This window comes from Scatophagus argus, chromosome 13 (assembly GCF_020382885.2).
Source record: "Scatophagus argus isolate fScaArg1 chromosome 13, fScaArg1.pri, whole genome shotgun sequence".
In the NCBI taxonomy this organism is placed as follows: Eukaryota; Metazoa; Chordata; class Actinopteri; family Scatophagidae; genus Scatophagus; species Scatophagus argus.
In genome coordinates this window covers 16,148,039-16,171,458 of record NC_058505.1, presented here as the reverse complement: position 1 = coordinate 16,171,458, position 23,420 = coordinate 16,148,039, and the positions used below count along the sequence as shown (strand labels likewise).

The 23,420-nt window shown below is 39.2% G+C and overlaps 4 protein-coding genes across 5 annotated transcripts; all 4 read left to right on the top strand.

The window, feature by feature from the left end:
* Window positions 1–645: 645 nt before the first annotated feature.
* Window positions 646–2,307, top strand: rgs1 (regulator of G protein signaling 1). 2 transcript variants are annotated; one of them, XM_046409026.1, is made up of 4 exons: window positions 646–802; window positions 1,121–1,200; window positions 1,295–1,461; window positions 1,697–2,307. In XM_046409026.1, exons 1-4 carry the CDS (start codon window positions 792–794, stop codon window positions 1,871–1,873), a joined length of 435 nt encoding a protein of 144 aa, XP_046264982.1. In that variant the 5' UTR covers window positions 646–791; the 3' UTR covers window positions 1,874–2,307. The 2 variants fall into 2 exon arrangements, with proteins under 2 accessions (XP_046264982.1, XP_046264981.1); XM_046409025.1 differs by having other exon boundaries at window positions 651–901; window positions 1,116–1,200.
* A 3,914-nt stretch (window positions 2,308–6,221) lies between these two features.
* LOC124069951 (regulator of G-protein signaling 13-like) lies at window positions 6,222–8,070 on the top strand. The gene is made up of 5 exons (XM_046409494.1): window positions 6,222–6,412; window positions 6,544–6,597; window positions 6,692–6,753; window positions 6,842–7,008; window positions 7,112–8,070. The coding sequence occupies exons 1-5, from the start codon at window positions 6,330–6,332 to the stop codon at window positions 7,295–7,297; spliced, it is 552 nt and encodes a 183-aa protein (XP_046265450.1). The 5' UTR covers window positions 6,222–6,329; the 3' UTR covers window positions 7,298–8,070.
* Window positions 8,071–13,098: 5,028 nt separating this feature from the next.
* Window positions 13,099–14,551, top strand: LOC124069754 (regulator of G-protein signaling 21-like). The gene is made up of 4 exons (XM_046409168.1): window positions 13,099–13,575; window positions 13,682–13,743; window positions 13,836–14,002; window positions 14,254–14,551. Exons 1-4 carry the CDS (start codon window positions 13,352–13,354, stop codon window positions 14,482–14,484), a joined length of 684 nt encoding a protein of 227 aa, XP_046265124.1. The 5' UTR covers window positions 13,099–13,351; the 3' UTR covers window positions 14,485–14,551.
* Window positions 14,552–17,053: 2,502 nt separating this feature from the next.
* Window positions 17,054–23,250, top strand: ro60 (Ro60, Y RNA binding protein). The gene is made up of 9 exons (XM_046408059.1): window positions 17,054–17,209; window positions 18,016–18,619; window positions 18,876–19,096; window positions 19,236–19,382; window positions 19,482–19,619; window positions 19,715–19,831; window positions 20,203–20,319; window positions 20,467–20,613; window positions 21,124–23,250. Exons 2-9 carry the CDS (start codon window positions 18,034–18,036, stop codon window positions 21,274–21,276), a joined length of 1,626 nt encoding a protein of 541 aa, XP_046264015.1. The 5' UTR covers window positions 17,054–17,209; window positions 18,016–18,033; the 3' UTR covers window positions 21,277–23,250.
* Window positions 23,251–23,420: the final 170 nt, after the last annotated feature.

Below are 23,420 nucleotides of genomic sequence, written 5' to 3'. Positions count from 1 at the left end.
TAAACAATTGTCATACTTGTAAATAGCAGTGGACTCTGGTGAAGGTTCAAGGTGTTTACTTTTTTGGATGCCAAAGCCAGTGCAGATATGCACTGCAGTTTGAGTAATTTATGAACATGCAAAACATCCAAATCACAACCTTTCTGTTTCAGGAGTCTCCTACATTGATCTCTTACATCAATAGGTGTTGTATGAGGCATGTTAATAAATCAGTGCTTGTTTATTATTTTGTCACCTTGATGAATAAGGAGCACTGCAGATATGCAAATGAGCTTTTCCTCAATCGTGAATTTGCTTATATCTATTTGTTTACGGTCAAGATCTCTCCCCAAGCTTCCTGACCATTGCTCATTGCTGTAGCTAAATCTTACATTTAAAAAAAAATAGATAATAGTCCTTATGAGTGATGAGTGTTCAATAGTCTAAAATGTACTGGTTTAAATAAAAAATGTATAAATAATAGATTCTTTTGTTTAGTCCTCACTGACCTGTCTAAAAAAACTAGTTGCGTCCTTCATATTGTCACACTCATGTTAATGATGATCAGTGTTTTAGACAGCATTAAATGACTGCCCAGTTCTTTGCTCCTCGAGGTGCCCCAGACATGCAAGAATGCCATGTCTCTCCCAACAACAGCACTTTGCATATAGATTTCCATATATTCCATTCATGTTGGGTGGGGATCATTTAGATTTATTCAGTCACTTGACTCCCTTATTTCCAAACAATCACAACCTCATCTTCAGTCTGGCAGGATCTTATCTCTGTCTCCCTTCATAGAGGACGAGGAGATGGCGATAAAGTGAGTTACTGCATATTTGATTATTAGGCCTTTACCATATTCAACAGGCAACAGGTTACAGCAGCCATGTGGAAAATACCAAGGAGATTTTCACTCACTGTAAGTCGTACCTGCATTGTGCTTTTATTTCCAAAGTGACTTATAGCAACAGCAGGTTACTGTCAGGTGCTCAGTGCATTTAATTGAACGTTTGCAAGTCAGCAACTTATTACATGCTAATGAGTCACAATTTGCCAGCGTGTTTTGCAGGAGGTATATGCTGTGGAGTTCAGAGATAACTGGGCTAGTGATAGATCTTGATGCTCTTTTCAAGGGTAGATTGTGTTGCTTCCCCAAGGACCCACTGGAGGATGTTGAAACTTGGAGTGAGTCTGTGGACAAAGTCCTCAGCTGTAAAGGTGAGAGTCTTTTCTGACTGTGTATACAGATATATATATATAGATAGATATAGATATTGCATATACATTTGCTAAACTGCTTACTGTCGACCAGCCGGACAGATAGCTTTCCGGGAGTTCCTGAAGTCTGAGTACAGTGAGGAGAACATACTGTTTTGGCTTGCCTGTGAGGAGTACAAAAAGATCAAGACAGTGCCAGAGATGATCTCCACTGCCAACAGAATCTACTCAGAGTTTGTCCAAACAGAAGCGCCCAAACAGGTAAAATGAATGTGAGCTAAAAACATGTGCACCAAAGGGGTAACTGATTCTTATCTGAATTTAGTGGGCCTGTAGTGACATAGTGACTGTTACAAAGCTGAGTATTTGGGTGTTTTTTGGTGATAAAATTGCAGAAATTTACTTTAAATTCACCCATTTCCCTCAGAATGTTAAAGTGAATGATGATGGAAAGAGTTGCTGTAACACACCCCTGGGCAACATTGTTTGATTCCAGATCAACATAGATTGCAGTACCAGAGAAAACATAACAAAGAACATCTCCCAGCCGACCCTGGCTTCCTTTGATACAGCACAGAAGCTCATCTACAGTCTGATGGCCAGGGATTGCTACCCGCGGTTCCTAAAATCTGACATCTATCAGGGACTCCTGAGGAGAACCGATTCAAGGTGACTGTTTTAATTCTGACAGCCTCTCAGACGGAAGCTTGTGAAATCTTCCCTCCAACTCTGATCTGCTGTAGCACTCTTTCATTTCAGTGTGGATAACGGGTTCATCCAGTACGGTTGAGATTCTTAAGCATAGCAGAAATAGCCTTTCTCAACTTGTGTGATTCAGTAGACAGTTGCAGCTCAAGAGAATTTGTGGCTTGTATTATACTTCATCTCTTTAATTATGTTAAGAAAAAAAGTCTTTAAAGAGACTGTGCACATAATTCTCCTGTGATTATCTCTTTCTCTCTTCCACTCCCATGAAGTTAATAATAATTAAAAAATTCTTTATTGTAAAGTATTATCAACACTTTATCTAATTGATTATGCAAATATATAGAATAAATCCTAATATGATCTGAGAAGCACAACTTTCACATGCAAATAAAACATGAATGTATTGTTTAATTGTCCGTCTTTTTTGTGAGTGTCCAGTTTACATTGTACTTTTTGAACTATCCTTAAAGAAGAAAAACTAAACACACTCAGTCGAATGACAAATGGGTGTGGTCCTTTTGAATACAATGCAAATCACCTTTGTTGTTATCAGAGAAGACTGTATGTGGCATTGACCTAAAGATACACCAGATGGCAACAGAGTCCTTCATGCAACATCATTCGGTAAGTAAGAAGCCACAACTAACCAAGAAGAAAAAGGAAAAAACAAGTCACACGTCCTCTGACTTTGTGTGGTATATATATATATATATATATATATATATGTATATGTGAAGAGGAACTGAATTAATCAACTTTAGAGTTAGACGCAGGGTGGTGGGCAGCAGTTGTGTTTCATGTTGCCAGGCAAGCTCATTCATCACGAAAAACTATCTGAGACAGTGCAAATCAAAACATTTACTCTGTTGTGATGGGAAAAAAGACATCTCACATGCACTATGTCCTTTTTGTCTTCAAAGACAGACCAGTGTGGGTTTAACACAGTATTAGATAGATGAGACAGCTTGTTTAGTTTGTCATTTCCAGTCAGAACATGATGAATTTTACAAACTTACAATCGTCTATGTAAAAAACAGGCAAATACAAAGGAGCACAATAAAGCAGGGTTCCTATGCTAACTTTTGGACATAATACTCTTGTCCACAAATGAAACTCAGTCTGTAGAATTTAAATTAAACATGCAGCATAAAATGCTACAGCCACATTATTCCCCTTTTGTAACATGTTTATTTTTTGATGTGTTTCTTGCGTTTGGAAAGTGGAAGTAGGCAAAGCGTGGTTTCTCCATGTGACTGCTGGGTGTTAGACTTGCATTTTGTACTGTTTGTGTTGGTGGCATTGAATGCACTGGGTATTTATTTTAAGATGTGCTGTACAGCAGTCGGTGTTGTGCAGACAGCTCACCACGACTTCCTCTTTAGATAGTTATGGTTAGATTAACCTCTTTGTGGGAGAAGGTTTAAGTTCGTTGGGTACAGTTAGAAAAAAAATGTGTTTGACAAACCACCCTCAACCTGGACTTGCGTTTATGACACAGTAACATGTAGCCCAGCAGAGTGACAACAGTTGATGGAGGAAACCCACAGATGGGTGTTGCCACTGAAAAAATGACTGAAAATGTCTGAGAGAACAGTTTCTGTCACCACAGCACACCTTCAACAGCTGCGTTCTAACACAAAACAGTTCCTGTCAAGCAAACAAACATGAACGATAGAAAAAATGATAAGACAGTACATACCTCTGGTTGAAAAGTAACACATTGAGTTTACTTATGTTATATGTGTCACTATATTTATCAGGCATGCAGCTTGTTAACCAAATAATATGCTGTATATACATACTGATTCAGAGGTAGGACTAAAACAAAAGTTTAAGTTTGTTTGGGCCTGTCAGGTCAGTGGTCAAGAAGGTCACAGGACATACTTGATGATGATATTTCCTATGATTCACAATAACACAAGAATTAAAAAATGAAAGCAAAATAGTACAATATATTGGCAGGTAGTTCACATGCATCAGTCAAATAAAGCCAAATGAAATGTTAAAACATCAAAAGTAAAAGAATGGAAATCATATAGAAATAAATTTTCTGAAGATTTCTAGAGGTGGACTCTAGGATTCCAATCAAAAATGTGTTTTTCTTATTGTTACTTCTCTTGGATGTCTGAGCTTCAGTGTGCAAAATGATGTATGTGCATAGTTTGACACTAGAAGGTTTTTTCAAATTAAAATGACCTAAATTAAATTAATTTACAGCCATGTCAGGATTAATCTGCACAGTTTTTTAAAGACCTTGTGAAGAGCGAAGACCAAATCTCTCATCATGTGATGGCAGCTTAAGGCTCCATCACTTTTGCTCCTCGGCATGGCTTTTACACAATAAGAGAAGCAGTGTCTGAGGATTCCACGGTGTAAAGCAACGGTGCTCAGGTGGGAGTGAGACTTATATCTGCTTCAAAATTATTCTGTTAAAGCTTCAAACAGGCAGGCAGCTACTGAAGTTACACAAGGTAAAGCAACCTGGAGTTTAGTGCAACCAAAAAAAATCACACAAAAAATAACGTAAGAGCCGAATTTTCAACCAACTGTCATGGGCATTTGACCATAGTATGATGAGAGAGAATTAAAATATATTAGTCCATACAATAAGGAATGTTGTTGTATGGAAATATCGACATTTTTTCAGGGATAAACGCTCCTTTTTCAATTAAAGAGGTGACAGATGCATTTATCATATCATAAATAAACTGTTATGCACCTTTATAAACCTTAAAAAATGCCAATGTTTTCTTTAAAAAAAAAAAAAATAAGTACAGAGGAATGACCAGATGACAAGTGAAAGCTTTGGTGTTGTGCAACTTCCTATCATCACTGAAGTAGGAAGTGAATAAACCTTATCGCCTCTCTAAGGACACAAGTGGTACACAGCTCACAACACTAAGGACAAGTCGAGCGTGTTAGTGGTTCTACTAAATGATGTCGACAAACTGATTAAATCTTCTATATTTTGCAGAAAAACATTTTTGATCAACGAATATTTCCTGATGTCATGCCAGAGATTGATTCCACACTTTATCCTTATGACAAAGACATGACATTATACTTCCTGTGTCTACAAGCTTCTATCTTGTATAAAATGGAAACAGCGGGGTGGTGCAGTTGTCACATATAGTGTCACCACAGTGGCCCTGGTTTGCTACCAGTGGGTGACTTAAAGTTCAAGTAATCCCCCCCTCTCTTTCCCCCTCTATTTCCTGTGTAACTCCCCCGTCAAGAATCAAAGTCATTAGCAGAAAGAAAGGCTTGCAATACAGGTAATACAAGTACAAACCTCTGTTAGTTAGACGACAACACCGAGTTAAGAATAGAGCAACAAACATGGAGGTTAAAAATACTGAAAATCAACATTTTACATTTCTAGACAGAGACGAGAGGTGAGGGGCTTATAAAACCAGAGAACCACACCAAGTTTAATTTCATTGCACCATAATGCGACGAACATCTTCAAAGTGTTAAAATTGTGTCAAAATTACAAGATCCTAAATCATAACAGAGGAAAGAGTCTTAAAATTGTTTGATATGACAGTCATGAAAATTCCACAAGATTTTAGAGTGTTTCCGTGGGAATTCTTTCCCATGCATGCAGTAGAGCATTTGTGAGGTCAAATACTGATGTTGGACCAAAACACCTGGCTCACAATCTCTGTTCCAGTTCATTCCAAAGGTGTTTGATGAGATTGAGGTCAGGACTCTGTGTGGGCCAGTCAAGTTCTTCCACACCAAACACATCCAACATGTCTTTATGGACTTTGCTTTGTGCACTGGGACACAGTCATGCTGGAATAGTAAAGGACCTTCCCCAAACTGTTGCCACAAAGTTGGAAGCATAGCATTGTTCACAATGTCTTGGTGTGCTGAAGCATTAAGATTTCCTTTCACTGGAAGTGAGGGGCCGAGCCCAACCCCTGAAAAACAGCCTCATGTAGTGTGTCTGGATACTTTTATCCACATAGTATATCTACCTACTGATTGCAGTACACTGTGTAAGTGCTAAGAAAGCCACAACATTTAGTTCACAAATGTTTCCAAAACCTGAAACAGTAGTATTTGTTCTTTAGGCAGACTGGAACAGAGAATAAGGCATTTGCCTATCTGCTGCAGAAATTTCCACTATACCATTTGCATCCCCAGACTTAAAACCAAACAATTAACAATGCACTTACAGTACAGACAGACAACTATATGCAGTGTGTGCAGGTTTGCGTCATTCCCCGCTTCCTCTTTTTCTGCGGTTAGTTCAGTATGATGTTGTGACGCTACTCACCGGCCATATTTCAGACGTCTGTTGTACATATAAAAGCTGACACTAAGTGAGTTCATCAAACAGACACAGTGGCAGCAGCAGATCTCACAATCCAGCAACCCAGTACAAAGTCACATAAGTTTACAACATCAGTGCGATGCCAAGTCTCATCACATCACAACCAAGGGAGCTGCAGCACTTCAACATGGATGCCGACAAGAAGAAGAGCCGAAAGGAAAAGTAAGTATTTTTTCATAATTGTTACACTATATCTGCTTTTGGTGATACTCCTGATCAAGCTAGTTTTTCATATAAGAAAGAACATGTCAGTGAACTAAGCCTTGTTGTTTTGTGTGTCTTTTGCTAACTAGGGGAGAAAACCTGAAATGTCGGCTTAGATTGTCTCAACCGCCTAACACGAAGGGGTAAGTGAAGAAAACCTCTCCGGTGAAAACTGAAAATCTAAACTGTTGACATGCTTGTGACATGTGTGAGTGACACTGCACCCCACTTTTGCAGGCTTTGTTTAGAAGAGATGTCCCAGTGGTCACACTCACTGGAGAGACTTCTGTCGTCCAAATGTAAGTTAAATAGTCCGATGGACAAGTTTCATAGCCGGTGTTCTTCTCAACATTGGCTAACTGCGGCTCATTTTTCATTGCTGTTTAGATGGCATGAAGATATTCCAGGCTTTCTTGAAGTCAGAGTTCAGTGATGAAAACATCGAGTTTTGGCTGGTGTGTGAGGACTATAAGAAGATTAAGTCTTCCTTCAGGATGTCATCAAGGGCCAAAAAGATCTTCAAACGCTACATCCAAGTTGAGGCTGTGAGAGAGGTACGAACAGAGGTTTCTTATAATGCAGATGGATTTATGGTTCTCACAATACGTACCACATTTACTTCTGCTTATAACATTATCATTTTCCCTTTGCTCCCAGATCAACATTGATCACAAGACGAGAGATTCGATTAGGCGGAACATCAAGACGCCGACCACATTGTGCTTTGACGACGCCCAGAGGATCGTCTACAGCCTAATGGAGAAGGACTCTTATCCACGTTTCCTCAGGTCTGACATCTATCGGGCTCTACTGGACTCCATATCAGAATCAGTAAAGATGTAAAGAACACAGATACACGAAAATGTTTGTAGATGTTGGACTGTGAAGCTGAGCCCAGTGTTGGACTACCTGAGAGAAGCTGTGTTGTGTGCCGTCCAGGGACCACTGGTGGGAATTCCTTAACACCAGAGGCACCAGAAACTCATTTCCAGCATAGTCACGCTTTCCTTCTGAGTTGGAGAAGACATGCTTTGGAGTTGGCCATGGCAAAATAGGATCGTGTTATAGAGGAGTAAAGTCATGCAGCTAATTTGTAAAACACCTGAAGAGGGTTTGTTCAAAACCAGCTGGTATAATGGCAAAAGATGGGTCGAAGCGAGGAAATGGCTACAGTTGTACATGAATCAGCAGTAGATACTGTGATAGCCATTGTAAAACTTCCCAGAGATGCTTCAGTTGTGTCATGAAAATGCTGGGGACTTTCTGTGAGAGACGCCAGGAAGTGTATGTGGTGCAAACAACACCTTCCACCGAACATGCAAGTGCTTAAGCTTGTATCTACATTTGCACACCATCTTTGTTGTCTTACTAAACCAACAGAAAAGTAGATGCTTTCCAGATGTGAGGTTTTTGTTTTTTTTTATGTGCAGCGTTATGTATTTAGAAGTTTTACTTTCTGACATCATTGCTGTCACACCGAAATAACAGATATGTCACAACTATAACAATCTGTCATAAGCTATATGTTGAAATGTATTCCACAAATTGTGAAAGCATTATGAACGTGAATGTTAAGATTAATTTGTACATATTTAATAAACAAAATACACAATTTACATTGAGATCTGTATAAAACAAATGATTTTGAATGTACAGTGCAATAATGACCAAAATCTGTTCTTATCATACAAGCAAACAGCTACAAATGTTCCCACCACTTGGTATGTATCACCTTAAGAATCCTGGAAGCAACTTAGTCACCAGTTCATTCATCCATTCATTCTTTCATTCATTTCTTCTACTTTCACTCACTGTTACCATACTGACCATAAAGTGGGCTCTGTGGGTTCAGAAATGCCTCAAGCAGCTCAGCTCCTCCAGTACTGTACAGTGCACAGCGCTTGTTATGTCTATAGATTACTTTACTTAAAGGAACAGTTTTCTCAAATAATTTAGGAAATATGCTTATCTTTTGTTGCTGAGAGTTAGATGACAACCCTACCAGTATCATATTTGTATGGTCAGTATGAAGCTACATCCAGCAGTCAGTTTATATAGCTTAGCACAAAGACTGAAAAGAGTGAACCATGTCCAAAGGAAACAAAATCCACCTACCATAATCTTTAAAGCTCATAGCCTTGCCTACCATAACCTCTAAAGCTCAAAATCCAACTACCATAACCTCTAACCTCTAAAGCGAATATCTCATTTGTTTACAATGCCAAAAAGTCTCATAAAATAAGAAAAAAGTTTTGTGCATTTAAACTGTGTCCAGCTGCACAGAATGAGGTTGTAATGCAGATCAGTGGGATTAAACTGACACCACAGTGAGGGTTATATTAAGACCCATAATGCTCCAACCTACGCAGCATCTGTTCTCACATCAGCCTTCATGTGTCATTGGCCGTTCATTCCTTTGAATATTCTTCAAGCCCTTCCCACCATTTATTCAGCTTTTCTTTTACCATTCAGTCTTTCCATTTATTATTACGACAATAAGACGTGACCCTCATAAAGTGTTTCAGTTTAAAACTGAAACTACATTTACAACGAGATCGCAAAAAAAAGACCAGAAGGGAAGTGTATCTGTGGGAATTCATCAAGTATCACTCTGCTAAAGGTTACAATAATTGGGGAGAAGTGTTAAGACCCAATTTCTCAACCACATCCTCTTTAATCTCACTTGTGCATAACTGTGTTTGCGTGAGCATACATACACACAAAGACAGATGTACATACACAGGCAATAATGCCTCCTGAGACTCTTTCTTGCATTTAGAGAGTGCTAAAAAAGAGAGTCAGTAAAAAGTCAACAAAGTAATTTTGCATTTTTGCCAAAAGAGCTTTCACCATGATGTGAACATCCTGTTAATTTTTCATTCAGGTCATGCTTGTCTGGTCATCATTTCCTTTTTTGCCCTGCTCTGTTTATTAGTAACATGGTGATCCTGCAATAGATTAGTCATATGAGTGCGCAAAGCTTTAAAAAACAACAAAAATTAAGATCGCATCTACGACACAGGATGTCTGAACTGTCACGCAATGCATGAGACATATCTATAAATCACTCATGCAAAAGACTAGCATCTATGCCATATACCCCTCAGTCATTGAGAACGAAAGTCATAGGTTTAGTTTCAGTGATATGTGTCATGAGACAGAAGTCATCCTTTTGTAACCACATGGTCTGTATATAGGAAGTCATTGGATTGCCGTGTGATGCTGCTTGACCAGTTCAACAAAGCAGGCTTTGTTTCAGGTTCATTTCAGAGACAGGTGAGAAATGTTCCAATGTGGAAATATTTTCTCCTGATAAAAATCTCTTTCAGTCAAACGTGAGATGAAAAATAATCCATCACTATAGATCCCAAGAAGATCAAAACAGACTGATTCTTACCATTTGAACACATCAGTATATACAGTACTCTAATACAAAAAACTGAAAGAAAGTACCTGAAAGAACAAACAAAAAGATGACTGGACTCACAAAGGGTTCATTATAGCAAAGCAGCACATACTGGAAGAGTTTATAGCCATGCTAGTGGCTCTGTGAGGTTGCACTGGCATGACTTGTACTTCAGGGCTGCAATGCTTTGAGCTAAATGCTAACATCAGTATTCCAACACACTCACAGTTACAGTGCTAAATGATGGTCACTGATTTTACAGTGTTCACCATCTTAGTCTAGCATGTAAACATGTTAATATTTGCCAATTAACACAAAACACAAACTGCCACACAAAAACCAATGGTTTATAGTCTCATAAACCAAGATGTTTCACTAAAACCCCAAAATGTCAACCTGCTGGCAGTACTGAGCAAAAGGGGTCAGCAAAGTAAGGTGGATTCATCCTCTGGAGACCATAAATGTCCAGTAAATTTCACGGCAGTCGATCCAGCTGAGATATTTCAGTCGGGGCCAAAAAGCCAAATAATGCCAAAACATTACCAGGCCTAGAGTCAGTGCTAAAAAGCAAGAGAGGACTTTCCATATTATCATTTTCTGTTTAAAATGAAAATAGGGCAAACAACAAAATATTAGTGTGTGATGTGTTTAAATCTATCCCAGCATGCATCAGTTAGAGGAGAGGGAAACAACCTGAAAATACAGAGTCTCCACTCCATGCAACTTGCAGGTCCTAAGAAGAAGCCAAAGCATAAAGGGGAAAATCCACTTGACCGTACATGTTAACAGTCATTTCAAGAACCCAGTAGTACAGCTTCCTGTTAACCACTGAGCTCCCACACTGTCCTGATGTGAACTGCCAAATGGAAAGTTGTAAAACTTTTTTCAACCTTGATTCTGGCTGCCAGAGCTGTATTATGTAAAAACTCATATGTGATCAAAAATATACCACAGTGACAACAACTCTCAAAGCCTATCATGCAAATCTAGGCTCTATATTTGGATTCACAGTATAATAAGGGTTATATAACCTCTTAATTCATAACAACACAGTTTTATATGCTGTAAAATTTTGCTGAATTATGTGTGTCACAAAGTCTACAAAAGCTTAAAATGATGATGGCAGTGGTTAAAGATGATGCTGACCTACTCTAAGTTTTATTCATACATCAAAAACAGGTTTGTTGCATATTCTGGTCCCTTGTGGCCTAAATAAAACTGATTACTCTGGTTTTATGTAGGTTATGGTGTAACACTCATACAAAAGAAGACCTAGATATTCTGTTTTGGTCTTCTGCTCTGTCTGTCTTTACAGTATTTCCTCACCACCAACCATAATGAATTGTGTGCCCTACAAAACTTTACCAATAACTCATACGTTTTTCATTTTTGCAACCCCATATTTTCTCCCATACTTTCACTTGCTTTAGGAAAAAAGGTTTTGAGATTTAATACTTGAATCAATTATTAAGATGTATATTTTTATACACATATAAGAGCAAAAGAGAGACATTTTAAAATGTGACAAATCTTTGGTCTCATTCACTTTCAGCTCACTTTTGGATGAATATGAAGGTGCTTCTCAAAACGAAGTCCTGGTTAACACAGCCCAGTCTGCTCCCGCAAGCCACACACTGATTCATGTGCATCAAGTCTTAGTTTCAGAAGTTTAAGTTCAATAATCCAGGCCAGTTTTTCTTTGGTTTGTGTGGTACTAGCTCACTCACTGACGTGCCATTCACTGTGAAGCCCACATTCAAAGCCTATTAATAGAACAGTCTTTCCACGCCTGCATTATGATCATACTAAACACAAGCTTGGAAGTAAAAGGAAGTTACTGTCACTTTCAGATTTCTAGAGTTCTATAATCATCATTAGCCAAAATTAAGGTTGTAGTTTTTCAGTTTGCTGCTTCAGTTGCTTCAGTTTGCTGAAAAACTGTGACCAAAACACTGTCAGCTTTATGAGTCAGGCTGTAGGAAAGAAAATCTCATCTTTTGGACTGTTGGTTGCTACTATGACTTGTTTGCCATTAGGTTTTGTCCAGACATTCATTGTTCCAGACGATGTATGCTAAAGACTTTGTTGTTGACTTTCATCACGAGACACCACCAGACTGACATCATAAAACATGTTTTTGATGGATTGCTATGAAATTTGGCACAAACATTCATTATCTCTAGCAAGTCAGAATTATTAAATAAACTCAAAACTAATGACAATCCCATCAGCCTCAGTTGTACTTTGTATGAGGTAATAATTTTAAAATGTGTTCAAATAAAATGGCAAACGTCCATCCATTTTCTATACTGCATATCTGTCAGCGTCGAAGGAGACTGGTCGCCAGTCAATAGCAGGCCGACAGACACACATGTTCACATGCTCACACCAAGGGGCAATGTAAAGTAGCCAGTTAACCTAATGTGCATGTTTTTGGTACTGTGGGAGGAAGCCGGAGTACCCGGAGAAAACCCACGCAGGCACAGGGAGAACATGCAAATTCTGCACAGAAGGGCTCAGACTGGGACTCGTACCCAGAACCCTCTTGTTGTGAGGCGACAGTGCTAACCACTGCTCCACTGTGCTTCCCGAGGTGGCAAACACGGTATCATCAATTGCTTGGCATCCACATGATATTACTGTCGTTGTGGGATGAAAATTACAAACTAGGTCTTTAAACCACCGACTGAGTGCTGAGTTTGGGGGAAGTGGATCAAATCATTGTGAAGCAAGGGGTAGGGGGTCTCAGCCTTTTGACACTTTAAAAAATGTTATTGAATAAAATTTTGGAGGGTGGCAAATCATATTTTGTCAGGATGGAAGTGTTGCGTCCCCCTGTGCCCCCTGGGTTTTATGCAGATTGTAACAAATGTCAGTTTGAATTAGAAGTAGAAATATCATAAAATTAACATAATTTTAAAGAAGGTAAAATTAAAAACATACCAAAAAATTAAGAGCTAACAGAGAAAGTGGGGTGGAGAGCAATCCAGAAACTAGGAAACACAGACATAGGGAAGAAAAGGAAAAAGAAAGAAACTCATGACTTATTGACCTGTGACTAAGAATAGCACAGACTTGCATGGTGAGTTAAACAGCCTATGCAATGCTTGTAACTGCAGTGGGGGTTGCGATACGTTAAGGAACAGCAAACGTTTTGACGCACTTTGAGTATTCATGTGCCTCATTCTAATTACGTAACAATCAGCCTGCGTGTCCATAGAGGTTAAAGATAGAAAGATACAGAGGAGAAATACAGTGCTGAGATCCAGTGATCTCAGGGAGTAACAGCATGCCTTAACATCACAGTCAGATTCCAGACTGGCTTTGACCCTCATCAGTAAGAGGAGGCAGTCTGGATCAAGTGATACACTATGAGGTTGGAAATCTGACTGAAACCTCTAAAAAATTCTTCTGAGGATCCAGAGCAACAACAGAGATGCTGTTAAATTATAGTTTGGAAAGGAGGCAGAGTTATTTGAATTCAACAATGAATGGGCTTTCTAGGACATCTCTGGACCTCAGGGATACAAAAAGAATGTGAGTATAGTATGTTTCTTTTGCAGTGCAGTGAGGTTTATTTTGAAGGTTGTTTGTTTTATGTACTTGGGACTTTCTTAATATTTCTACTGTTATCCTCTCTTCATAGACATAATGCATGGAAGTCCAGAATACATAACTTCATCCAGAGTCCATTATCATGGAGTAAAACCAGCAGGTATTTTATTTTCAATTTAATCATACTTCATGTTAATGTTGTGGTGTATAATGTTTTCTTCAGAATGTTAACAAATCCAAATATCTCCTCTTTCCTCCATCTACAGACAGGAAACAAATGAAATAGGCTTACAGGCAAAATCTCTTGAGACATTCCTTTCCCAGAAATGTAATTTTCATCCTCTTTCAAACCTTACAAAACTAATATCATGGTTGGTTACTGTTTTCTTAAAAACGAAGTTATGTTTCTTTGTGTAAAAGGTGAACAAGCATTCTTTCGGGACTTTCTGAAATCAGAGTTCAGTGAGGAGAATATGGACTTCTGGCTTGCTTGTCAAGAGTTCAAAACTTTTGACAGTCCAGAGGAGTTAAGAAGGAGAGCAGCAAGTATTTATGAGGAGTTCATCAGGCCTGACTCACCCAAACAGGTAAAACAATCTCCACTAGCCTTTTGTTTTGGTGGTTTTCAAGAAAAAGGGTTCAAGGAGATAGATTCCAAAAATAAGCAAAAAACACTTACCTGTATCATGTACTACAGACAAACCACAACCACCAGTGTTTTAAATATTTACTTTCAGACTGCGGTAAGGATGCAGGTGGCTGCACATACCGTGTATGCCTAGTCTGAAACAGCATGTTCAGTTATCTTTGCTGTGTATTGTTTAACATGTCTTTGCAGGTAAATCTAGATTTCCACACAAGAGAGAGCATCAGGCTGAGCCTCCAGCAAGCAAGTCCATCATGTTTTGTTGTGGCACAGAGAAAAATCTACAGCCTGATGGAGAATGGCGCCTTCCCACGTTTTATTCAATCTGAGCAATACAAAGCCCTATTTAGTGCCACTTCTCAACCAAGAGGCCTTGGGAAGCATAGCAAGGCCTTGAAGGTGAAAAGGGGGAGCAGTGGTTAGCACTGTCACCTCACAGCAAGAATGTTCCAGGTTTGAGTCCAGGTCTGGCCCCTTCTGTGCAGAGTCTGCATGTTCTCCCTGTGCCTGCCTGGGTTTTCTCTGGGTACTCCGGCTTCCTCCCACAATCCCAAAAACATGCACATTAGGTTAATTAGCTATTCTACATTGCCCCTAAATGTGAGTGTGTGAGTGAGTGGTTGCCTGTCTTTGTGTGTCAGCCCTGTGACTGTCAGTCCAGGGTGAACCCTGGCTTGCTGGGATAGGTTTTAGCTTCAACCTCATGCATGTCGATGGCGTAATGTGCTGCAGCAACACAGGCTCAGGAAATGCTTTTGACCAACACTGTGAAGGCACTTCCCCTTCCCTCAAAATGTCACCTCAACAACATAACTGACAAAACACAATGGACATAACATACTGCAGGCAGATGTTAACATATTGCCATCTGGTGCACAGTGAACACTGGACATCACCAAACCTAACTGTGTTGTTTTTTGGGGTTTTTTTTTTTTTTCAATCCTGTGGTGCTTCTGGCTGAGACATCCAATGTCTCGAATGTAAACCTTATATTGTCCCCGATATTCATGGTTCTATACAAGTGCAAGTGTGTAGGACTCCAGGTCTGCTGTGTATTTGGTGAGTCACAATATTTATAAAAATGTAAATGGTTTTGGTATATATGCATTATTAGGGATTGGAATATTAGGCCCTTTATTCTGTGGCAAATTCTTGCAAATTTTCAAGTTCAAGAACTCAACTTAACTCAAGAACAGAACTTAATAACAGCAGTATCTGGGCTGTCATGGGTGTCATGGAAATGCATCTCTGCACAGCTGATGTGCTTCTGCCACCCAGTGGTGACTGAAAAAACTTATGATCAAAGATGAGATACTGGTATATTTGCAGAAAAATAGGTTATGAAGGTGAAGGTGAAAATGATAATGATACCTATTACTATTATTTGTGTAGGCTAGGTGATTATTTATGAACTCCTTTACTGCTCTTCACTTGCTATCAGACGCTAATGCTGACCAGAAAACCACTAACAGGATGTAAGGCTTCATCTGAGCTGGTCCTCACCAGTTCTCACAAATAAGCAACTTAGGTCATTATTTGGCAGAGGGGTTTAATATGGCTGAAATAAGCTTCAGTAAATGTATTATTATTATTATTGTCAGATTATTAATGAAAAAGAATTTCACTTTCATGCAATGCCCTGTGGTGAATAGTGTAATGAAACCAGTCAAATTGGTGATTCTGTTTGCCTTTCTCTTGTCATTTCAAGTTATCCTGATATTTCAATTAAAAATGTTCTTTGACTTAGTAACACAAAACTCTCATTTGTAGAAATCTAAAATTGCGAAACAAACTGTTTCCGCTCATGCTTAAACTATTAGGCATAGCAAGAAAATCACAGGTGTTACCAATAACATTAATGCTGTTTCTGTTCTACTTAACTGTCCTTGTAAGTGCAGTGCAACAGTCTGCCAGCATGCATAATACCAGGACCCTGAAACTGAAGCAGCTAAATCGAAATCAGCCATCATTCATTTTATAATTTACACCCTCTGTGACACATATAAAATATCAATATTCAAAAAGACCTACTGGTAGTCACAGCCAGGCCTCGTCCTTGAAAATGGAAATTACATTTACAGGATGGATGCCAAAGTCACAAGTTTCATGGTGTCAAAGGCCAGACAGTCCTCATGAAGAGCACTGCGTCAGCACTCAGTATCAGCCGTGTTACTGCATGTTCTGTCCCACTGGTGTTTCAATTTTGACTATGGAAGAAACAATGAAATGAGAGATTCAGGAGTGCAAGTAAACATTGGGGTAGAAGGACGTAAGAGAACAGCGGCTGTATTTGGGCCAAATGAATAACTACACTACATTTCAGAGGTAAATAGTGTATTTTTTACTTCACTACATCAATGTAACTGCTGACTTTATATACAAAACATATGATGAGCAATACAATGAATTGCTATAGATTCATCAGTTATGTTGCAGATTAGACCTTTTCAGGTTGAAGCTGTGTGCAGCTATGTTAGGATTTTTGTGAGGATCATCATATACTCATAATTAAATATCGAGTCATAAGTCGTAAAGTCATAAATGGGAGAACTCCTGAAATCCGCCCAAAATGATCTTTTATCTTGTTGCACACGATAATAAATGTAACAATAAATGGAAAATCCTATCTCATAAGGTTAAAAAATATATGATCTTCTAGGAACTTGAAGACCCCCTTAATTCAGTATTATGGAAGGGGGGCATTTTGCACAAGTGTTACTTTCATTTGATATTCTACATACATTTTGCTCGTAATACTTATGTACTTTAGAAGTATAAGTTTGAATGCAGGACTTCTTTTATTTTGAGTATTTTCATTCTCTGGTATTGATACTTTTAATTGCAAATGCATACTTATTGCTACTCTGGATGGGGGCTTGTAAGCAAAAGTAAAATCAATATTATACGAGCTACTGCTGTAAGCCAAACGTAAAGAGAACTCCAGATAGCTTATATGCTACAACTAGTAAAATCAGGCCGTACAGTGTGGGAGGGAGGAGTAGCCTGCCTGTCTGAGCAGTGTGTGATGGGACTCTGTATCCCAACATCCATTGCAGCCCCGCCCCGAGTTATCTCACTGACGGTCAGTGGGGAGGCCTCTGTCCATCTAGCTACATCAAAAACTTGAGCACTGTGCGAATATATTGTGGTAAGTTCATGTATCGTTATATGCCATGTAATTTTTGACCGAAATGTCTTGATTGTCAAACCTCATATGTCTGCATTTATAAGCCACCTCAGTGCAGTTAACATTAACGTCGCTAGGTAGTCAGCTGTCCATCCGAGGCGAGCTTCATCAAGCCGCCTAGCCTAGCTTTCCGGTGCCCGACGGGGAGAAAGCTCAGATGTAAAGCTCAAACTTTGTGTGGTTAGACGAGACCGGGTGGCGAACACTCCCATAGAGCTGCAGCTGATAAACAACAGGAGTGGGTTGGGTGTTTTTGTATTACATGACTAGCTGGGTACCTGTTTACCACGAATATAACATTATTTAAATAGGCTGACGTTAACTAACTTCGCATCGCACAGACTGCCCTTCTTAAATAGCTTAACTAAGTTAGCAGACCTGAACTGGTAACGTTAGCTTACTTAGTTAATGTTGACTAGCTAGTTAGCAGTTCGGGTTTTTGCCATCCCCTCAGCGTATCTGTCTCATGTGTATCATCATGTCCTGTAATCGGCTTTGAGTTATTTCTGTCGGTGCACTGAGGTAATAAGTAATGTTGCTCGTCAAGTTAGCGTTATGCTGTGTTAATGAGGGCTGTCAGTCTGGCCATTAATCACGGAGAATCCATTAAGTCTGAACTATGATTGATACGTGTATCCCCTGACTATTTTGATCAGGATCACTTTGATCTGATATGCCGCCAAGTTTAAAGGGTTCCTTAAGTATCAACCAGTGATTGTTGCCGGTGAATATAAAAATTGAAATCCCTTCTCATCACTTTGTTTCAGGCCCTCTTGGGTGTTACAATGGAGCCATCAGTAAGTGCTACGATATTTTTGTCGAGCAACCACACCCAGAATTCAACAGGAGGTGGTTGTCCATGGGAGGTCAGCGACAAGGCCAGACTGTGCCGCTTCCTGTGCTATGGCTCAGAGGGAGATGTATACACTGCCAGAGAAGAGGGTCATGTCAGCATGGAAAGTGCTGGAGCTCTGCTCTCCCTGCTGCAGGAGGGTCGAGGTGCTGAGGTGGTGGAGGAGATAAAAAGGTTTGCTCAGGATGGGCGAGCTGTCAGACTCGGCCCCTCCTTTTTTGCCTTAGCTTTGTGCTCCCAGCACTCAGAGCTGAAGACGAGACAGGCAGCGTTTAAAGCCGTGAAGGAAGTTTGTCGGGACCCTGCCCACCTGTTTTCTTTCATTCAGAACAAGAAGGAACTGAAAGAGGGGATGAAGTGTGGGATTTGGGGACGTGCCCTGAGGAAAACAGTGTCTGACTGGTACAATGAGCAAGATGCTATGAGTCTGGCTGCGGGTGTGACCAAATGTAAACAGAGAGAAGGATGGTCACACCAGGATTTGCTCAGACTCTCTCACACCAAACCAGCTAATGAAGGTGAGTTTAAACAAACCCACATTATATGTTTAGATGGGATGGACAAAATATCGTCCATCTTGCATAATGATATCCCTGCCTTGCAGTAAATCATTTGTTGAGTTCATAGGACATTTTTTTTTTCCTTTTGTTGTTTTTCTTTTTTTTGAAGGGGGTAGAGTTACTTCAGCAGTAAACTTGTCCTGACTATGAGTCTGTAAAATGTGCTTTTAAGGCCTGAGACATGACTTTTCTTTTTTGGGGGGGGGGGTTTCAGCAATTGCCTTGATCTGCAAATATGTAACAAAAGGATGGAAAGAAGTTCAGGTTGCTTACTCGGACAAAGAGAACTCTGAAGAGGTTGCCAAAGTGCTTTCGTATCTTGAAGTAGTGGAGAAGGTCAAGCACAGTTGTGATGAAACGGAGGTCATCAATTTAATTGAGGAACACAAACTGGAGAGGGAACAAATGCTGACAGACCACCTGAAGTCCAAACAGGTTAGCGTTAGTGTTAGTGTATGTGCTTTTAAATCGTCTTTGTTGTCATGAGATTTAAACTTGGTTTAAATGTGTGACTGTAGTACTGCTCCATTTGGCCTGAATCTGATAAAGTTGTGTATGTTTTGTTTTTCTGGAGGTATGGAGAGCTTTGTTGAAGGAAATGCCTCTCCAGTCATTGTTAAGGTTCTTGGGTAAGATGACGTCTGACAAAATTATTGAACCTGGAAGTTCAGAAACACAAGCTGTGTGTGACAGAATCCAGTGTGACACGACACTAAAGAAGGTAAGAGCAATAGATTTGGCTAATTGATTTACAATTTTGTGTCTAATTAAACCTGAGACAGTGTCTTAAAGTATTTGATGTTTGTCTTGAAACCACCAGGCAAAAATCCACCCTTTCAGCCTACTATTGTCTTCTGAAAACTACAAAAGAGGCCAAGGCTATCAGGGTAAAAGAAAATGGGAACCAGACAACAGCATCCTCAAAGCAATAGACTCTGCCTTTTACAAGAGTTTTATGGTAGGTTCTTTTTATTTTCAAAACTTCTAGGAAGACAACAACCAGTAGCATTAGCAAACACTTAATCTGACATACTGTTGCAATACTCTCCTCAGAATGTGGAGCCAGTGGGGAAACGCTTTGTAGTGGCAGTAGACGTGAGCACATCACTGAGTAGCATTGTCCCAGGGACGTCCATCAGCACTGCTGTTGCTGCTGCAACTATTACCATGGTAAGATTATGCTAAAGATGAATAGCTACACAGCGTGTGGGTAAGTTTTGCTCCAGTTGGAACAGCTGCATTTGTAAGCAGGGCTCGGGCCATCTCATCTTTAGAGAAAGCCTGGGTCAAGGAATTGGTCTGTTTATACATACTGAGAATTCCTGTGAAATCCCTTCTGCATAGTGATTATCATAGTCAGCAGGCGCTCCAGTACTTATTAGCCGAGACACATGCCATCACGATGATGATTTGTCGAGAGAACTGTGAATCTTGTAGCATGTGTAGTTGTTTTGTTTGGCTGCATTGTGTGGCAAATGTAGGAAGAGCAGTGCAGTTTTGTAATAGTGATGTCTTTCTTTTGACCTCTGTGTCCTGCACAGATTTTTACAAGAGCTGAGTCAGACACGCATGTGCTGGCCTACTCTGAAGGGGCTTTGGTTCCATGCACTGTCTCTGCTGACATGACTCTGGCACAAACAACAGCTGAACTGGTTAAGGTAAGGCATGTCACAGCATAAAGAATAAGAAATTAATCACAGCTACTGATCAGTATACAGTATGAATAGTAAGAATTTTACAACCTTCTGAACAGGCCTTGCTCTTGAGCTATCGTTCTGATCTTTCAACCACACTGTGTGTTCCAGATCCCAGGTGGGAGCACAGACTGCACCCTTCCCATCACCTGGGCCACAGAGAATGGGAAAGCAGTGGACTTGTTCATCATTCTGACCAATAGTCCGTTGTGGACATTTTCTGCCAGCCCAGTGGAGTCTCTAAAGAACCATAGACAAGTATGATCATTCATTCATGTCTGCTTGGGGATAGGGTTTAAACAAATAATGCCCTTCTTTAGAGAATAGGCTCACACAAACACCAGGTTGGTTCTTTTTCACATTTATGTTCAAGCTGATCTCTGCCATCACAATTTCCAGAATGACATTGCATTTGACTAATACACAGTTGATTCTAGTATACAGTCATAAATCATGTTATTCGTACTGTTTTGTTACAGCTGAGAGATAACTTTCTGTAATAACATGGCAGTTGCTAAAAACAAGTGCACATCTATCTATCAGGTGCTGAGTCCTACAATTTGGAACCCGGGATTTCCATCTACCAAAAGAGTCACAACACTGTCGCCAGAACCTCTTAAAATCTTGTCTTTATTACATTGACCCAAATTGGATTTTCATCAAGGGCAGATGAATTATTGGCCAATTTTGGGCAAATATGCACATTCATTGTTTTTGCAAAAACAATCGAAAATATACATATATATTTAAAGTTTATTTTCTCAACAGAAAACAGGAGCTAATTCCAAGATGGTGATGTGTGGGCTGACTTCCATTGGACACACCATCGCTGACACAGAAGACAGAGGTCTGCTGAGCATCTGTGGATTTGACCTTGGGGCTCTGAGCGTCATTCGTAACTTTGCCCAGGATCTGATCTGATAAAGTATTGGGACTGTTTCTGAGTCATTGGGTCAATTATAGGATAAAAGAAGGCACAAAGTGGGCCAGCGTGTCTCACTTAGCATTTAGTGTGCCCTAAAACAGCACTAATCCAAAAGATGCTGACATTTACAATTCCGATTTCTCTTTTTGTATTATGTCACATGTCAATTGACAAAGTGTCCAGCGGGCTGGACCACGCTCTGGAACTGTTATGTTGGGGTTTTTTTTGTGTGTGTGATAGTAAAACATGATATTACGGCATATTAGTGCTTAGATGGTTCTGGGTTAGACACTAATCCATTCTCCAATAAATTCCACTAATTTATAGTAAGATGTTGGCAGATTTATGGAACATTTTGCTCAAAAATGAAAATTCGGCATTCTCCTGTACAACTGAAGCAACTGCGGACTTGTTAAAAAAAATAAGAAAAACAACCAAAAAGATGAGATCAACTTCAGCAGAGCTCTTTCTGTTGTGTGGAACTATTTTATTATTACTGTTATCATTACTATGATTATTATTATTTTAAACAAGTCTCCAGCTTATTTAGTTGTTGGGGAGTGCCACAATACTGTTTAGTTGTGAAGCTCCAGAAATGTTTTATGGACTAAGAAACTTCACCTCACTTTTCATCTGCATGAAGAGTGAGTAGATAATGACTGAATTTTCATTTTTTTAATAAAATGCTCCTTGAAATAAGAAGAACAGTGTAAAAGTTGAAATGTTAGCAGCTTAGTACAGCTTATTTTATGGGGATTTATGATAGTTTCTAGTATGTATCTATGCTATGATTTCAGAAGGTTTGATGTGATGGTAGATGCATCTTAAATTTGAAAGCCTGTCCCTCTGTTTATGTAGCATTATTATAAATTATAAACAGATACAATGTACGAGAGAGGAACTGAAACAAAACGGCAACAGTTGAAAAACTGCAGTGTGTTCTGTTTGACCATTAAAATTCTTTAATTTTATTTGGTCAGAAAATATTTTTTAATAGTAATGTTTAATGTTTTAATGTCCTCGCCAACTCTTGCCTTTAGCCTAACTACATGTTTTAGTTGTATTAACATTTGTTTTCCCCTAGGCCAATTTTATTTTAAAAACAAGTTATCTGTCCTGCTTTTGTTGAATTTATTCTGTACACAAATACAACTCTTGGTGCTCTTATATGTGATGATTTGATGATTATGTGTACATTTTTGGGGGAATATTTGGGATTTTTCTTTGTGAACAGTAATGCCAATGTTTGGGACTGAAAGTCAGTTAACTGTAAGTTGGAGAAATGAACTGGTTCTCATATTCTAGTCTGAATTCTATGCATTACGATTTGGATGTTGCTGTATTATTATGTCCAAGAAGGACAAATCATAGCTATTTAACAACTGTTTACCAGGACTGAATCTGCTAGCACATTTTTCTGTATTTTTGATGTAAGAATGTTTGTTAAGCAAAAACTAACACAGAATTGCTACCTACCCACAATAAATTGAATTGAATGTACTTTTGTAAGAAAAAAAAATAACTGTAGACAAGTACACTGCTTTATATTTGTTAAAACAAAGAATCAGTTCAAACTACTCAGTAGTAGGGACCAATTCATTTTGCGAAATTGAAATGTTTTAGGCAACAGCAAATGCTGTAATTACTGGCAGTAATTACACTGACAGTCACTAAACTGGTTACTTATCATTCTAATGTATGTGGAGGATTTTTGTCCACACATGCCGATACTGTCCTTTTCAATCTTACGACAATGTTGAAATGCCATAAGCTAAAATATTTGTATATGACTGTTGATACAGTTTTTGTAGCTGAAAGTGAAAAGAGATAGTTGTGAGGTATGGTTACAGATGTTTCACCACCATGATAAACTTGTTTTCCAACATATTGTCTGTTGTATTTTGCTTAACATGAAAGTACTTGACTGTAGAGGCAATGAAAACCCCTAATAAACACTTTGCTGCTCCTGATTTATTCATTTGATTTGGGCTTTTTTGTGTTAAAAATAACGGACTTCTGGAAGTTAGCGTTACGTTGAGGCTATATTATTGACTGTGACTTCAGCCTCAGTCGTGTCTAAGTGTCAGTGAGCAAGGCGATGGGACCATACAATTACTGGATCCGTAAGTGGACAGTCAAA

Bases quoted from the DNA above. Each gene is read 5' to 3' on its own strand.
- rgs1 (XM_046409025.1), top strand. From the start codon at position 869: ATGTGGAAAATACCAAGGAGATTTTCACTCACT. The intron at 902-1,115 runs GTAAGTCGTACC...GCTCTTTTCAAG, and splicing joins CAAGGAGATTTTCACTCACT to GGTAGATTGTGTTGCTTCCC. The intron at 1,201-1,294 runs GTGAGAGTCTTT...ACTGTCGACCAG, and splicing joins CAAAGTCCTCAGCTGTAAAG to CCGGACAGATAGCTTTCCGG.
- LOC124069951 (XM_046409494.1), top strand. From the start codon at position 6,330: ATGCCAAGTCTCATCACATCACAACCAAGGGAGCTGCAGCACTTCAAC. The intron at 6,598-6,691 runs GTAAGTGAAGAA...CCACTTTTGCAG, and splicing joins CAACCGCCTAACACGAAGGG to GCTTTGTTTAGAAGAGATGT. The intron at 7,009-7,111 runs GTACGAACAGAG...CTTTGCTCCCAG, and splicing joins AAGTTGAGGCTGTGAGAGAG to ATCAACATTGATCACAAGAC.
- LOC124069754 (XM_046409168.1), top strand. From the start codon at position 13,352: ATGGGCTTTCTAGGACATCTCTGGACCTCAGGGATACAAAAAGAATGT. The intron at 13,744-13,835 runs GTAATTTTCATC...TTTGTGTAAAAG, and splicing joins GACATTCCTTTCCCAGAAAT to GTGAACAAGCATTCTTTCGG. The intron at 14,003-14,253 runs GTAAAACAATCT...ATGTCTTTGCAG, and splicing joins GGCCTGACTCACCCAAACAG to GTAAATCTAGATTTCCACAC.
- ro60 (XM_046408059.1), top strand. From the start codon at position 18,034: ATGGAGCCATCAGTAAGTGCTACGATATTTTTGTCGAGCAACCACACC. The intron at 18,620-18,875 runs GTGAGTTTAAAC...GGGGGGTTTCAG, and splicing joins CACCAAACCAGCTAATGAAG to CAATTGCCTTGATCTGCAAA. The intron at 20,614-21,123 runs GTATGATCATTC...TTTTCTCAACAG, and splicing joins CTCTAAAGAACCATAGACAA to AAAACAGGAGCTAATTCCAA.